Genomic DNA, 16,147 nt, shown 5'->3' with positions numbered 1-16,147 from the left:
TTTTCCTCAATACACTCCCACATTCTTGCATTTAAAGCAAAATGTGGATTTACTGTGCAGCCTTAAGTTGTCATCGCCATTAGTCTCATTAATGATTCAATCAGATGATTGTGTTTGTAAATTAATGTCAAATAAAACCTAAAATGTATGAGCATAAATGTGTCCAACGTGCATCCAGTTTAAAAGGCCTTAAAGTCACAAATGAATCAAAAGTGCAGTTTTCCAGTGTTGTCATTTATTTGTCTGTTTGGGGTTTTTACTTGCTGTAAAATGAAGTACAGTGATGATGATGATGATGATGACAACATTTAAAAGGGATTTCCACTTGTGCACACACACACACACAAACACACATTAGTAAGGGTTCTTAAAGGTGTGATCCATGATGGCCATCAGAGCCAGCCAAGTCTCCTGGGCGGTGGGGATGATCTGATTGGCCGGCAGGATGAAGCCATAGCGGCCGGTGTCCCTCAGCTCAAAGGAGTAGGAGTACTTGATGCCCTGATTGTAGGTCCAGTCAATGGTGCCACCGCTAGCTTGGTCTGCAGTAGAAACAGGTGTGGATCAGGAGTAATGTTGATATGATTATCAGCTATATGGTATATTGTTTCTCCTCAGCATTGAGGTTTGAAAATGAGATTGTCATCATCATTATTTGACAAGAAAGCATAAGGAAATATGACATTTACTCATGCCAGTGAGTACACAAGGGGACAATCAGCAGTGATTCTTGCTGAAACTTACAGATGGTGTTGATGATGCTGCCGAATCTGTAGCGAGTACCATACATGGAGGCCAAGTCAGTGATGGCCTTCTGAGCCAGATTGTGCTGTGGGAAGACATTACCATGATGACATATGAACTTGAAAAGTAAGAAAGTTCTTCATAAAGCAAGCAAAGAGCAAAGAGAGGGATTTTACCAGCTCTGCCTGGTCCTTGACTGGAGTCGTGGTGTAGCCGTAGGGGTACAGAAGCATCTGGGAGTAGGAGTGGATGGAGACGAAGGCCTTGATATTACCATGGGACTTCACAAAGTCTACAATAGACTTGACTTCAGACTCAGAGTTAGCGCTGGGTCCACGGTAGGTCTCTGAGCAGGGGCTGCTGCTGGCACCAGGTCCTACAAGGAAGACATAGAAAATGCATCCCACTATCTGTCCATAAACATTCACTGAACACTTGACACCTTAGAAATACTCATACTACAAATGTCCCCATAAAGTCCTCTGCATGTTGGAGAGCACTTCGTGTCAAATTAAGTGGGCTGCTTACCAGAACCCTCTTGAAAAGCCTTCCTGTTTAAAGCCACTGTAAGTAGGCAGGAAAAAACTTGGCACTGCTACCATCTGGTGGTAGTATCGAGAATGACACTGGCAGACAGCTATGGACATCACTAAAATACATTGACTCGTACAAAAATACTCCTTCTCAGTGATCACTTATGTGAGGCGATGTCTGTATCTGAAGTTCCAGCTAAAAAGGAATACATTACCTCCAAAACCAGCATCCCAGTTCCTGTTGGGATCGACTCCAACACAGCTAGAGCCAGGGTTGGGCTTCCTGGTCTTACGCCACATGCGGTTCTGGAAACATCAGAGAAACAAATTGTTAGATATTTATTACATGTTATCGTCCTGTTGGCTAAGACTAATTGGCAACACCAGTTCCTGTCTTTTTGGGCATATTGAGTGACCAAATTTCAAACTGGAAAGTTATCACCTGTGCAACTTGTAAACTTAGAAAAGTCTATGAAATATCACATTTAAAAAGCATTTTAAAAGCACCATGAATAACTTCAATCAAATATCTGAATGTGGCAGGGAGTCATTCTGAAATCAGTTAGTGTAAAAATTCCAGCTCTAGGCCCTCACTGAGGAGTGGGTGTACGCGTAGCCATCAGGGTTGGTCACAATCTCCAGTAAGATGTCCATCTTGTTGAGGATGGCGGTGAGAGCAGGGTCGCGTCCGTAATCGGTCACGATCTACTCACAGAAATGTACAGGATGCAATATTCAGTGCAGCACGTTAGTGGTCAGAAGCTGCAGAGACAGTGAAGAAAAACCAAAAACAACGTGAGAATGATCAAAATACCTTTTTGGCAAACCAGGTCCCGCTGGCCTGAGTGACCCACTCTCTGGAATGGATTCCAGTGTCGATCCAGATGGCAGGACGGTTGGTTCCACCAGTGCTGAACTGAGACACGGGAGAGGAAAGAGGATGTCAAGCAAAATTCCATGCAAAAATTTGCTGTTACATGTAAGTGTAAGCATTTTTTAGAATTACAGTCTTATATATTTAATTTACCTTGAGCACATTCAGGGGACGACCCTCGTAGCTCTTACCAATCACAATCTTGCTGACCATGTTGGGATTCTCAGCCACCAGCATGTCCTGGAAACTGTTGATCTAAACCAAAGACAATATTCTGGTCTTTATTTCCAGAACACAGGGCAGAGACTGTATACCTCATATAGCTCAGGAAGGCCACAGAGAAGCTGGAAAACCTTGATGCCAATTTAGCAATTGGCCCAAATAAGTGTCAGAAAATGGATGGATGGATGGATGGATGGATGGATGGCCTTTTAAGTTTTATTTGCATTTGTTTCCAAACCCATCCTGCATATAGCTGATTTGAGGTTTTGGTGAAATCATATTAGTTGCAGGGATGTTGCCACCCTGCAACTAATCTGATTTTATGATTCTGAGTCCCTCTTGTGAAGTCCCCCTTGCGCCTCAAAGAGGCCTTCATGGGGAACAGCTGCTGAGATGGTTTATATCAGACATTATAGAAAATTATTACTATCTAATGTATGAATGCCACAAAAACACCCTGGTTACTTGCTTTGAACCAAGGATTAAGTAAAAATTGTTCCATAAAAGTTGTCTGTTGTTGTGTAGCTGGAGTGTGCTTGTGCATTAACCTCGCTGAGGGTGTGGTAGTTGGCGTAGTTATAACCGTCAGTGTTTCTGGGCACAGCAAAACGAGCAGCAGACTGCATCTCCTCCCGCTCCTCATCCAGCATCACCTGCAGGACAATAACATCATTCATATTTGAGTTGAAGGGCATCTCCTTTTTGATATCCATTATTCAGTCAGTGCAGTAACTCCAGCTTTGCTCCTGTTCTGCCCTGAACATCCAGGCTGTTGGTTGGTCTCATACCTGCAGGTCATGGATCATGATGGAGTAGTCAATGTTCTGACTCTCCAGGTAGATTTTGACAGACTGCAGGCTGTGGAAGGGAACTCTGACATCCACAGGAGAGTCCACATCAGTCACCCCCCTCCAGAAGTCCAGCTGAAACAAAAGGTTTAGTTGAAACTTAATTGTTTACTTCCCGTTTTTTATCTCAGAATTTAGAAATGTAAACTATTGTTAGTGGAGGATAAACGACCTCGAACTGGATCATGTCCTCCAGGTCCTTGATGAGAGACAGTTGGACATCATCTTTTGCAACAATGCGAAGCACCTGATGCCTGTATTAGGAGAACCACATTGGTTTTGGGTTGATGGTTTTTTTGGGTGTTTTTTACATCCTTTTACCCAAGATCACAGACCAAGAGAAAAGTTGCCACACACAAGGTGAAGTAAGATTTCTCAAAGTTGGCTGGTTTTGTTCATGCAGACGCTGTAGCATAAGAACAGAGCGATGATTTCTGGTGTTGTTAGTTTGGTTGTTTCTACAGTTTGGTTGACAGAGCAAAGCGCTCATAAGTGTTTGAGGCTCGATTCCAAGTGTGGCATTAAGCTGTCTAAAGCTAAAGTATTGGTTAAGGGGATGAGTTGAAAACATGAATTATTTGGAGGACTTAACAGTAAAAGACAAGTAATTACACAGCATATGCCTCTGGACTGACTATGTCCAAATGAACCAAATTTCTATCTAGAGTGTAGACTATTAGACGTATGTGGCAGGTTTTCAGTTCAGCCTTCTCTCCACCAGTGGTACCTTGATTTAACATTTTCAGGTTAAGATTCCCCCCCAAAAAAAGGCCTGACACTACATGTTAATTGGTTACAACACCATTAATTTGCACCTTTTAAAAAGCACGAACTGTAACAGTAACTGGACAAGGTTGATGCTGCTGGTCAATCTTTTGGTTCTGACTTACCCCTCAAACGTCTCCTTGCCAAGAACGGCCACAAACAGCGCAGTGAGTGCGAGCAGCCACCTCATCATGTCCAACAGTGTGAACCTGGTGGGACCTTACGCAGGCTTTTATGGCCGAGTGTGCCAGGTCACATGTCCAAACCACAACTTGCTTAAGGTGATGGAGGTGTGTCAGCAGCTGGTCCTTTTCCCACACCAGCCTGGAGATATTGGACCAAAAGTTGCACCACACACTTTTTTCACAGATCTGAAGTTGTGTTCAGTGTAAAATGACAAGGTTGTTTAAGGTCTGCCTGTAGAATCGAGTCAGGGTCCTCTTTAAGTCTGACCACATATACATGTTATAAAAACAAATAAAGAATCACAGACAGACAACTTGGGAGTGTGTTGCTGCTGCAGTGAATGAGGTGGGGCAGACTAAAGTGTGGCTTGTTTTAAGAAGAAATTGTGTCTGGCAGCACCTGTAATTGATCATTTCTATCACGTTGTTCATAAAGATCATGCAAAGTTCACCACAGGCCTGCATGCACGTGTCCCAAACTGCAATACCCCTCCAAAACGAGAATCACTTCCATCAAGTTTGGCTTTGTTTTGAGATTCACACATCAAAGTAAGATTTTATAAATCACTTCTTAAATGTGGATTTCTGCTTAAATTTATACATTAAACTGACGCTGAGTCTGTTTTATAAATAGGGCCCCTGATCTCAGTGATTTATTTTGTCCTTGTGTCCTTGTCACCTTTTCCTGTCAATGTTGTGTAAATAACTACATTTTCCAAGGAGAAATTTTAAAAGAATGTGAAGAAACAATACAATTTTAGAATACATGAAGTGCTGGTCTAACTTCACTTTACAGCTCAAGATGAAGTCCCGCTGCTCAACAGGAAGCAGCCTGTTTAGCTTCCTCTTTGGGGCAAGACTGCACTCAGCAAGCAGATTAAATGGGCTAAATTTAAACCAGCAGCACATGTACTGTGAAGTCTGCTTGTTAGCAGAGAAACACTTCCAGCCACGAGACAACTGGAGATGTCAGAGTGCAAAAATTCACATCTGGTGCTTTCGCAGGGTTTCATCATAAAATGAGATATCCACAAAAAAAATGTGTCACTGACACAAACAAACAGAAAACCCGCATAAGAGTGAGACTCAATACTAACACAATACTTTTGCTTTTTATCTCCAAAACAGTCACATTTTAGAAGGTACAGTCACTGAGAATGTTTGAATATTGACCATGGCACATCAGATAACATTGTCAGCATCTGAAATGAAGTCAAATCCGGGTTTTTCCTCATGCCTTCTTATACTGTTACACGAAAACATTTATCACACAATTTCTTTATCACACCTTGGATACACTCACACAATCTCCTCTGAAGTGCGTTTAAAGAAAAAATGAATTTACTCTGCAGCACTTTTTGTGATAAGTAATTTATTTTCACCAGTAGTCTTAACTGTCATTAATGATTCAATCAGATGATTGTGTTTGTAAATTAATGTCAAATAAAACATAAAATTGTTTGCTGCATCTGACTTGTTTCCTCATTGAAACAGACGTGAAATGTCATCAGATCAACTTGCACAAGTGACTTGTCAGTTGGTGAAGTCTGCTTGAACTGAGGGACTGATTCAGTTCAACAGTTTTCTGGATGGAAACTCTGTGCTGTTCACAGTAAAGACAGAAATGTTTAAGCAAAAGAAAATGAAGAAAATTAAATATCCTTGGAAAAAGCCCAGAGTGCAAACTTTGAGCTTGTTATGATGACAGTTTTAGTCAAGTATCTTTTGCTTGTTCTTCACAAGCTGAGATCGACACATAAAGAGATCAGTTAACACAGGAAGAAATAATAAGGGGTGAGGAAATAACAAAACAAAATGATGTGAAGTGCAGAACCCCAAATGTAATGCATAAATGTGTCCAACATGCATCCAGTTTAAAAGGCCTTCAAGTCACAAATGAATCAAAAGTGCAGTTTTCCAGTGTTGTCATTTATTTGTCTGTTTGGGGTTTTTACTTGCTGTAAAATGAAGTACAGTGATGATGATGATGACAACATTTAAAAGGTGACATTAGCCAACAGTATCCTCTCCACAGGGAGGAGAGGATACTACACACACACAAACACACATTAGTAAGGGTTCTTAAAGGTGTGATCCATGATGGCCATCAGAGCCAGCCAAGTCTCCTGGGCGGTGGGGATGATCTGATTGGCCGGCAGGATGAAGCCATAGCGGCCGGTGTCCCTCAGCTCAAAGGTGTAGGAGTACTTGATGCCCTGATTGTAGGTCCAGTCAACGGTGGTACCACTAGCTTGGTCTGCAGTAGAAACAGGTGTGGATCAGGACATTTCAATTTAAAATACAGCTAAAATGGAGGTCATCAGCTGTGGCATCAGAACTGAAATGCTCTGGCTTTGCCATTCCATAACACACTACAAAATGATCTAGCTGGTCAGGGAGCTTACAATCAAATCCTTAATCCAGTAATTTTTGTCAAGACTGAGAATGTATTTTTGATCTATGTACAATAAGTTCTAAAAGGCTGAAAGTAATCAGTTTAATAAAATTCTTTCATGTGCATGTTTCATGTCAGTACAACCTCTACTTCTGCAATTAAAGTAGTGATAAAATTAAATTAAGAAGGCATAAGGAAATACAACATTTACTTATGCCTGGTATTGAGTTGGACAAATTAAATCTATATTATAATCAGTCTTGCTGAAACTTACAGATGGTGTCGATGATGCTGCCGAATGTGTAGCGAGTACCGAACATGGAGGCCAAGTCAGTGATGGCCTTCTGAGCCAGATTGTGCTGTGGGAAGACATTACCATGATGACATATAAACTTTTGTTCATAGTTTCTCTTATTGCTGTCACAAAGTCTTACATTTCTAACACTACAAACAAACATTCACAGAAACCGAAAAACTGATGAACCCACAGAGAAGATCTACACTCAGTATGATATGAAAAGTAAGAAAGTTCTGCATAATGCAAGCAAAGAGCATTTTACCAGCTCTGCCTGGTCCTTGGCTGGAGTCCTGGTGTAGCCATAGGGGTACAGAAGCATCTGGGAGTAGGAGTGGATGGAGACGAAGGCCTTGATATTACCATGGGACTTCACAAAGTCTACAATAGACTTGACTTCAGACTCAGAGTTAGCGCTGGGTCCACGGTAGGTCTCTGAGCAGGGGCTGCTGCTGGCACCAGGTTCTAGATAGGGATGGCAACAAAGACATAGAAAATGGATCCCACTATCTGTCCATAAACATCCACTGAACACTTGATACCTTAGAAATACTCATGGCACAAATTTCCCCATAAAGTCCTCTGCATGTTGGAGAGCATTTTGTGGCAAATTTGTGCATGTGGGCTGCTTACCAGACCTCTCTTGAAAAGCCTTCCTGTTTAAAGCCACTGTAAGTAGGCAGGAAAAAACTTGGCACTGCCACCATCTGGTGGTAGTATCGAGAATGACACTGGCAGACAGCTATGGACATCACTAAAATACATTGACTCGTACAAAAATAATCCTTCTCAGTGATCACTTATTTGAGGCGATGTCTGTATCTGAAGTTCCAGCTAAAAAGGAATACATTACCTCCAAAACCAGCATCCCAGTTCCTGTTGGGATCGACTCCAACACAGCTAGAGCCAGGGTTGGGCTTCCTGGTCTTACGCCACATGCGGTTCTGGAAACATCAGAGAAACAAATTGTTAGACATTTATTACATGTTATCGTCCTGTTGGCTAAGACTAATTGGCAACACCAGTTCCTGTCTTTTTGGGCATATTGAGTGACCAAATTTCAAACTGGAAAGTTATCACCTGTGCAACTTGTAAACTTAGAAAAGTCTATGAAATATCACATTTAAAAAGCATTTTAAAAGCACCATGAATAACTTCAATCAAATATCTGAATGTGGCAGGGAGTCATTCTGAAATCAGTTAGTGTAAAAATTCCAGCTCTAGGCCCTCACTGAGGAGTGGGTGTACGCGTAGCCATCAGGGTTGGTCACAATCTCCAGTAAGATGTCCATCTTGTTGAGGATGGCGGTGAGAGCAGGGTCGCGTCCGTAATCGGTCACGATCTACTCACAGAAATGTACAGGATGCAATATTCAGTGCAGCACGTTAGTGGTCAGAAGCTGCAGAGACAGTGAAGAAAAACCAAAAACAACGTGAGAATGATCAAAATACCTTTTTGGCAAACCAGGTCCCGCTGGCCTGAGTGACCCACTCTCTGGAATGGATTCCAGTGTCGATCCAGATGGCAGGACGGTTGGTTCCACCAGTGCTGAACTGAGACACGGGAGAGGAAAGAGGATGTCAAGCAAAATTCCATGCAAAAATTTGCTGTTACATGTAAGTGTAGGCATTTTTTAGAATTACAGTCTTATATATTTAATTTACCTTGAGCACATTCAGGGGACGACCCTCGTAGCTCTTACCAATCACAATCTTGCTGACCATGTTGGGATTCTCAGCCACCAGCATGTCCTGGAAACTGTTGATCTAAACCAAAGACAATATTCTGGTCTTTAATTTCATGTGCATCAGTTGAGTGTGACATAATTCTCTACAGCAGTATCTGGTCTTGAGTGAGTTTAAATCTGTTGCCGAAGTGCTGTCACTTTGGATTGCAACATGATAGCCTTGTTCAAAGTGCCCTACTGATGTAGCTGATCAGGTCCAAGTTCTGAAGATGAAACTGAAGCAGGAGGCATTTCAGGTTTGTTTGGCCCAGGGGTTTCCTGATTCAGAGGACATGTGCTGCATGGCCTGAAGGGCTACAAGGAGGAGTTCAGGTAAGTTATGGAGGACAGGATGGTGAGAGTCAGCACCTTCAAATCTGAGGCCAAGGTTCTCTGTCAGAAAATGGTGGTAGTGATTTGAGCTTGACAGGTGGATTTGTGCATGAGAGTTGTGAGATCATTGTTACAAGCAGTCAGACTGAGTTTTTTTTCTGTTATCTGGTTTAGAGATGAGCTTAGACATCACAGAGTAGACAGAGCACAGAGTTGGAGCCACTGCCCTTTTAAGCCTTTTTACATTGAAAGGAGCCGGTTGATGTTGTTCTGGCCCATGTCTACCTTTTTAGTGGCCCGAGGTAGACCCAGAACACAGGGTAGAGACTGTATACCTCATATAGCTCAGGAAGGCCACAGAGAAGCTGGAAAACCTTGATGTCAATTTAGCAATTGGCCCAAATAAGTGTCAGAAAATGGATGGATGGATGGATGGATGGATGGATGGATGGATGGATGGATGGATGGATGGATGGATGGCCTTTTAAGTTTTATTTGCATTTGTTTCCAAACCCATCCTGCATATAGCTGATTTTATGATTCTGAGTCCCTCTTGTGAAGTCCCTCTTGGGCCTCAAAGAGGCCTTCATGGGGAACAGCTGCTGAGATGGTTTATATCAGACATTATAGAAAATTATTACTATCTAATGTATGAATGCCACAAAAACACCCTGGTTACTTGCTTTGAACCAAGGATTAAGTAAAAATTGTTCCATAAAAGTTGTCTGTTGTTGTGTAGCTGGAGTGTGCTTGTGCATTAACCTCGCTGAGGGTGTGGTAGTTGGCGTAGTCATAGCCGTCAGTGTTTCTGGGCACAGCAAAACGAGCAGCAGACTGCATCTCCTCCCGCTCCTCATCCAGCATCACCTGCAGGACAATAACATCATTCATATTTGAGTTAGAGGGCATCTCCTTTTTGATATCCATTATTCAGTCAGTGCAGTAACTCCAGCTTTGCTCCTGTTCTGCCCTGAACATCCAGGCTGTTGGTTGGTCTCATACCTGCAGGTCATGGATCATGATGGAGTAGTCAATGTTCTGACTCTCCAGGTAGATTTTGACAGACTGCAGGCTGTGGAAGGGAACTCTGACATCCACAGGAGAGTCCACATCAGTCACCCCCCTCCAGAAGTCCAGCTGAAACAAAAGGTTTAGTTGAAACTTAATTGTTTACTTTCCATTTTTTTCTCAGAATTTAGAAATGTGAAATATTGTTAGTGGTGGATAAACGACCTCGAACTGGATCATGTCCTCCAGGTCCTTGATGAGAGACAGTTGGACATCATCTTTTGCAAGAATGCGAAGCACCTGATGCCTGTATTAGGAGAACCACAATTTTTGGTTTTAGCACCACCAGTTTAAGCCTTTTGCACCCATTTCAGCACGAGCAGTATCAGACCAAGGTGGGAGGGGGGCAGGTTGATGCTGCTATTGTGTCCTTTCGTGTTTCAGTGTTGAAAGGCTCTGACTTACCCCTCAAACGTCTCCTTGCCAAGAACGGCCACAAACAGCGCAGTGAGTGCGAGCAGCCACCTCATCATGTCCAACAGTGTGAACCTGGTGGGACCTTACGCAGCCTTTTATGGCCGAGTGTGCCAGGTCACGGGTCCAAACCACAACTTGCTTAAGGTGATGGAGGTGTGTCAGCAGCTGGTCCTTTTCCCACACCAGCCTGGAGATATTGGACCAAAAGTTGCACCACACACTTTTATGTTTTCACAGATCTGAAGTTGTGTTCAGTGTAAAATGACAAGGTTGTTTAAGGTCTGCCTGTAGAATCGAGTCAGGGTCCTCTTTAAGTCAAATTACATACATTGATCAGCCACAGCATTAACGCCACTGTCAGGTGAAGTTAGTCATCTTCTTACAAAGTTCTTCAGGGAAACCTTGGATTCCTCTCGATTGTGTGGATGTTCTTTGACACACACCATCCACCTAAACATTGCAAACCAAATACCCCCCCTCCCAAACCAATGGCACATTTCGAATACAACTCAGGAATGTCTCAAATAATGCCATAATGGCCTGCCGACTCTCAAGGTCCCAGTCTAACTGAGGATCTGTGGGATGCACTGGAACAAGCCAAATCCATCCTCCCAACAGGTGGGACCTCCCTCTCTCTCAATGCACGGGGCTCAAAGGATCCAACATCCCAGTGTTGAACATCCTACTCTGGTGCATCTTGCAGATTCTTGATCAAGTTGAGCTTTGCAGGCTGTTTCTGTGGTTAATACTTAAATTGACCACAGATTTCTGCTTAAATTTATACATTAAACTGACGCTGAGTCTGTTTTATAAACGAGGCCCCCTGATCTCAGTGATTTATTTTTTCCTCGAGTGAGAAATTTTAAAAGAATGTAAAGAAACAATACAATTAAAGAACACATGAAGTGCTGGTCTATATTCTCTTTACAGCTCAAGATGAAATCTCGCTGTTCAACAGGAAGCAGCCTGTTTAGCTTCCTCTTTGTTACTGTTGGGGCAAGACTGCACTCAGAAAGCAGATTAAGTGGGCTAAATTTAAACCAGCAGCTGGAATACATGTACTGTGAAGTCTGCTTGCTAGCAGAGAAACACTTCCAGCCACGAGACAACTGGAGATGTCAGAGTGCAAAAATTCACATCTGGTGCTTTCGCAGGGTTTCATCATAAAATGAGATATCCACAAAAAAAATGTGTCACTGACACAAACAAACAGAAAACCCGCATAAGAGTGAGACTCAATACTAACACAATATTTTTGTTTTTTATCTCCAAAACAGTCACAATTGGTGGGTACAGTCATTGAGAATGTTTCAGTATTGACCATTGCACATCACACATTGCACATCTGAATTTAAATCAAATCTGGGTTTTTCCTCATACCTTCCTATGTCGTTCCCAACGTACACAGGTTAGCATGTAATCATTTACAGTCAATTCACATAATAGTAAAGTAAAGATCCTTGGCATTACTCACTAATTTGACTTCATTCCAGTGTGCGTGTCCCAGAAACTGCAAGTTTCTGTTATACAACCCAGCTGATAAGGACATTGCAGAGGAAAAGTAAAGAGACGGGAGCCGAGACAAAATCAGGTGTGGAAAACAGCTGCTGTGTGGCTTCTAGTTCACAGAAACTTACAGGAAAGCTGGCATCCTGCCGAAGCGTCATTGAGCAAGACACTAAGCTCCTACCTGCTCGGTTCAGGCATCATTTAAGGCATCAGCTGCAGTCATGTCTGAATTCTGTTTTCGTCACAGTGAACCAGCATTTTGAGAGTTTTAACTTCCCTTGTTTTGATGTATTCTTATCTGGTGAAAAATGTCGTCTTCTGTGTGAAGTGTTTGTTGTATGGGAAGAGTAGGACAGAATTAAATTTGCTTCTAAAATTGGTTTTATATGCTGCCTGTGATACCAGGATGTAAAAATCATATTGAAATAGAACAAGAAAAGATTTTATAATTAATTTAGCAGTTATTGGTTGTATATGTTGTATGAGGTATATTTTTGTTCACATGAGACAACAAATGAATGAATGATGTCTACCAGGGATGTAGTGCTGTCCAGTTGGAAGACCAAGGCTGATCTGCTTTAAAACTGCAATCAATAACTTTAACTACATCTGGGGGAGAATCTAATGACCCCTGACAAACGCCAGGGGTGCTGACTGACGAGCAACTAGTCTCAGTGATGCTTTGTACACCCAGGAAGGTAAATTTTTAGATCTGGCATAGGGAGGCAGTCTACATCCAACACTGAGCGCTGCCAGCTCACAGGTGTGACAAAAACAAACCTAATGACATTTCTAAATCAGCATATGGACGCCACGGCACCGGTTTCCCCTGTTATACCAGCCTCCATCACACAGAGAGATAGAATCTGATTGTTTATTTTAAAAGCGCAGGTTTTATATTTACAGTTTTAATCTGTGAGAAAGGGTTTTGATCATCTGTTCATTTTCTGGTCACGTGAGGAACATTAGTGCCCATCATTTTGAGCAAGATACGTTCTACACATCAGAGGTCGTGGGTCACATCATTGCACAGCTTCACGAGACCTGATGGGGTTGTATGAAGTTTTGGATATGGCATCTCTGGAAATGCGGGAGAACAGCTGTCAGAGTTTAGAGACGCTAAAACACTAAAGTAAATGTTATATTGCAGATGTTCATACCAGACAGCTTAGATCAGACGTCACAGCAAAGCAGAGTGTTGCTGAATGAGCACAGCATGTGCACTCATTCAACCTGGATCCCTGAGAGATGACACAATCCGACCTGTCAGGGTGTGACACTGTTTCGTTTGAAAAGGCCAGCAGCAGTTCACAGAGGAAGTTGCTAACCGCACTGTTTCCTGTGACTGAGGCAACGAGCGTCTCAGCGAGAAACATCACAAAACACGCTGCGGTGTGGTTTGTGTCTCTGTGTGTGTCCATGGCTCATTCCAAAGTGTGCCACAGCACTCAGATTTTTTTTAACCAAAGGAAAAATTCACCACACTTATTGACATATTTTGTACAACAGGCCTTTCACAAAAACTCATAACTTCATTATATGAGTGATAAAAATCAAACTCTTTAAAAGGAAAAACTGCAAATTTAAAGTCAGAACTACAGCAGGTAAAATCTGTCAAAAAATACTGTTACATCCTTTGTTACGACAAGAACACGCCCCTGCTGCTCTATGATTGGTCCTCCTGCGCTCCAGCGCCCGCTCTCTCTATTTCTATTGGTCAAAACAAAGCTCAATTATCGTGCAAGTCCCGCCTTGAAAATCAATGAAAAGTGAACGGGACCTCCAGAGTGAAAGCCGCGTCAAGTTCGAAACAGGACGTAAACATTTTTCCGGAAGTAAGAAGTTGTTATCTTCAAAATAAATAAGTATGTTGTCCATTTACCTTTTATTTTACATTATTTTTTTCAGCAGCTGACTGGTGTTCTTGTGTTCTCTTCTTCTTTCAAGAGCAGTGTGATCTTTATTATGTTATGACAATTGAATACATGAAAATGTCTCGAACTAACTTGAATTGTTTTATTGTAGATTTAACAAAGCCACTCTTGTCTCAATGGGTGAGTTTTTCCGTTTATCAAAATGAGGCTCATTAAAGTCTCTTTTATTTCGCGGATTATACGGAATATTATAGTGGCTTGACTTCTCAGACACAAGTATTTTAATTTTCAAATCCTTGCCCGCGAACAGGGGTCTTATTTTGACAGGTCTAACCGGAAACCACTTAGATCATTCTGTGTAAACCGACACCCATGGGGAGCAGGACCTCCGAGGAGAAGACGAGAGTGAAACCGGGCTGTTGTATGATTTCTCTGGTCCGTTTCTAGTCCGGTTTTTGGTTTTGACAGCAGTGTTAGCTGCGAATCGCTTCGTCTTGGACCGAGTAAACCCCGTGCGCACACACGCAGAAAAATGGAGCAGCAAAACAATAGAAAACAATGGAAACTTCCGCATGGATACTGTGCACCAAACGGCCCTAGTTTATATAATATTGTTTTTGTATTAGTGCGCATTGCCATGTGCCCCGCTGCAACGCGACTATTTTCCAGGGATAAAATCATAAAAGCAGTAAAATGCAAGCTTGTTATAAAAGTTAATTTTGCAGTGTAAATACTGTTATTTGAATTACACAGCTGCCGAATCGTAGAGCTATTATAAATCCAACGAAATTAAGTTATGTGTTCTTTCCAATGTAGTGTACTTAAGCATTTAAGCAAGGATAAATAAAATTAAGGGAGCTTTTAATTGTATTTGGTCTTACAGCGGAGAAGGAATTGTTATTAGTTTGCTCTGTTAATTAATTAAAATGTGTGTTTCACTGACCCAAACGGATGAACAATTGGAAAAGGCTGCATTGTTAGTTCACGGGATGTTCATTCATGTAAGGTCAGAGAATTTATTTTACATCATCGTCTTTGTATTTTATTCTTTCAGCTTTCTGTCGGTGACCAACGATATTCACAGCGTAACTAACTGGAAACTTACACATTTTTGGAACTGTTCTGTGTAGATTTAAGGTTATAATAATGCAGAGCTCAATCAAAAAAACCTATAATCACAACTGAAATGTAAGTAAATTGAATATTGCGTGTTATTAGTTTATATAAAGCTGATGTCTTTTGGCGGTCCAGTGTCCGTTCTCAGGGCTCATTTTCCCTGCAGGCGTTGTTGGTAATTCATGCTCTAAGCTCCAACTTCAGTCAACTGTACGTCTGACTGTAAAAATTTAGTTAAAATCTGTGTACCAAAGGGCGGTATATTTTCAACCTAATTCATGTAATTCTTGCTGTACATGCAGAGACAAACTGGCAATTAAAACTAGTTGAAGCACTTGGTGATCTCCGTACTGCATGTGTGGCATGAAACTAAAGCATAGTTTGCTACCCACACTGTGTACTACTCCAGGATACACCAGTCATTGTGTCTTTCTACAAGGTCTCATTTGATTCCTTGTTTGGCACATAACCGCCTGTAATATAACTAAAACATATTCTTGTGTCTTCAGATCTGTGTGCTAGTTACTGATCAGTGATGCTTAACGTCTGCATTAACGCAGTGGGAGCTTTTACAGTGTACACAGTAATCAGCTGCTGGAAAGTGTGCCTGAACAGCTGGATGACCCAGACAGAGCCAGTCCCACATCTGCTTTTAATCCGCAGAGGAGATCAGTCTTCAGCGGCTGCAGGTCGCTGGGGGCGCCGCAGTCAGCGAGAGGCTGCTGTAATTACTGTCAAACTACTCATTTCAAGAAAGGCAACCTCTGTGTTTAGGAAACATTATGCTCAATCAAGATCGTTTAGTTTTCCCAAAAGGACTGCTGTGGTAATAAATTGTGACTGCGAGCAACGTGTGCATGCAGGGAAATCCTCATCACTGCATTTCTGTTGAATTGAAGGCTCTGACATCATCTTGTGTCACATTCTTCTTAGAATGAATAGAATGACTTGGTCCTCTGTTTGCTCCAACACATTTCAGATTTCTCTGTGATGGACTGCAAGCAGCCACACAAGTGCCATTGAACAAAAATCTAAACAGAAAACCGTCTCCAGAGTAACAGCAAGGAGGCTGAGTTAAAATGGCATTTCGGATGACGTTAGCTAGCACAGTGGTGCAGTGGTTAGCACTGTCGCCTCATAGCAAGAGGGTTCTAGGTTCGAATCCCGGTCTGGGCCCCTCTCTGTGGAGTTTGCATGTTCTCCATGTGCCTGCGTGGGTTTTCTCCGGGTACTCCGGCTTCC

At 42.1% G+C, this 16,147-nt stretch overlaps 2 protein-coding genes across 2 annotated transcripts; both read right to left on the bottom strand.

Annotated features, from left to right (window-relative positions):
* Window positions 1-213: 213 nt before the first annotated feature.
* On the bottom strand, window positions 214-4,260 carry LOC124061634 (carboxypeptidase A1-like). Its single transcript, XM_046393697.1, has 11 exons — window positions 4,112-4,260; window positions 3,394-3,475; window positions 3,162-3,296; window positions 2,922-3,026; window positions 2,305-2,406; window positions 2,092-2,193; window positions 1,872-1,982; window positions 1,493-1,583; window positions 921-1,120; window positions 745-829; window positions 214-542 (listed from the first exon to the last, which is right to left on the bottom strand). Exons 1-11 carry the CDS (start codon window positions 4,177-4,179, stop codon window positions 355-357), a joined length of 1,269 nt encoding a protein of 422 aa, XP_046249653.1. The 5' UTR covers window positions 4,180-4,260; the 3' UTR covers window positions 214-354.
* A 1,819-nt stretch (window positions 4,261-6,079) lies between these two features.
* Window positions 6,080-12,081, bottom strand: LOC124062427 (carboxypeptidase A1-like). The gene is made up of 12 exons (XM_046395183.1): window positions 11,881-12,081; window positions 10,395-10,593; window positions 10,155-10,236; window positions 9,924-10,058; window positions 9,684-9,788; window positions 8,527-8,628; window positions 8,314-8,415; window positions 8,094-8,204; window positions 7,715-7,805; window positions 7,127-7,326; window positions 6,841-6,925; window positions 6,080-6,428 (listed from the first exon to the last, which is right to left on the bottom strand). Exons 2-12 carry the CDS (start codon window positions 10,460-10,462, stop codon window positions 6,241-6,243), a joined length of 1,269 nt encoding a protein of 422 aa, XP_046251139.1. The 5' UTR covers window positions 10,463-10,593; window positions 11,881-12,081; the 3' UTR covers window positions 6,080-6,240.
* Between the last annotated feature and the right edge of the window lie 4,066 nt (window positions 12,082-16,147).

The sequence above is a fragment of the Scatophagus argus genome, chromosome 7 (assembly GCF_020382885.2).
Source record: "Scatophagus argus isolate fScaArg1 chromosome 7, fScaArg1.pri, whole genome shotgun sequence".
Classification (NCBI taxonomy): domain Eukaryota; kingdom Metazoa; phylum Chordata; class Actinopteri; family Scatophagidae; genus Scatophagus; species Scatophagus argus.
This window is presented reverse-complemented; position numbering and strand designations above follow the sequence as displayed.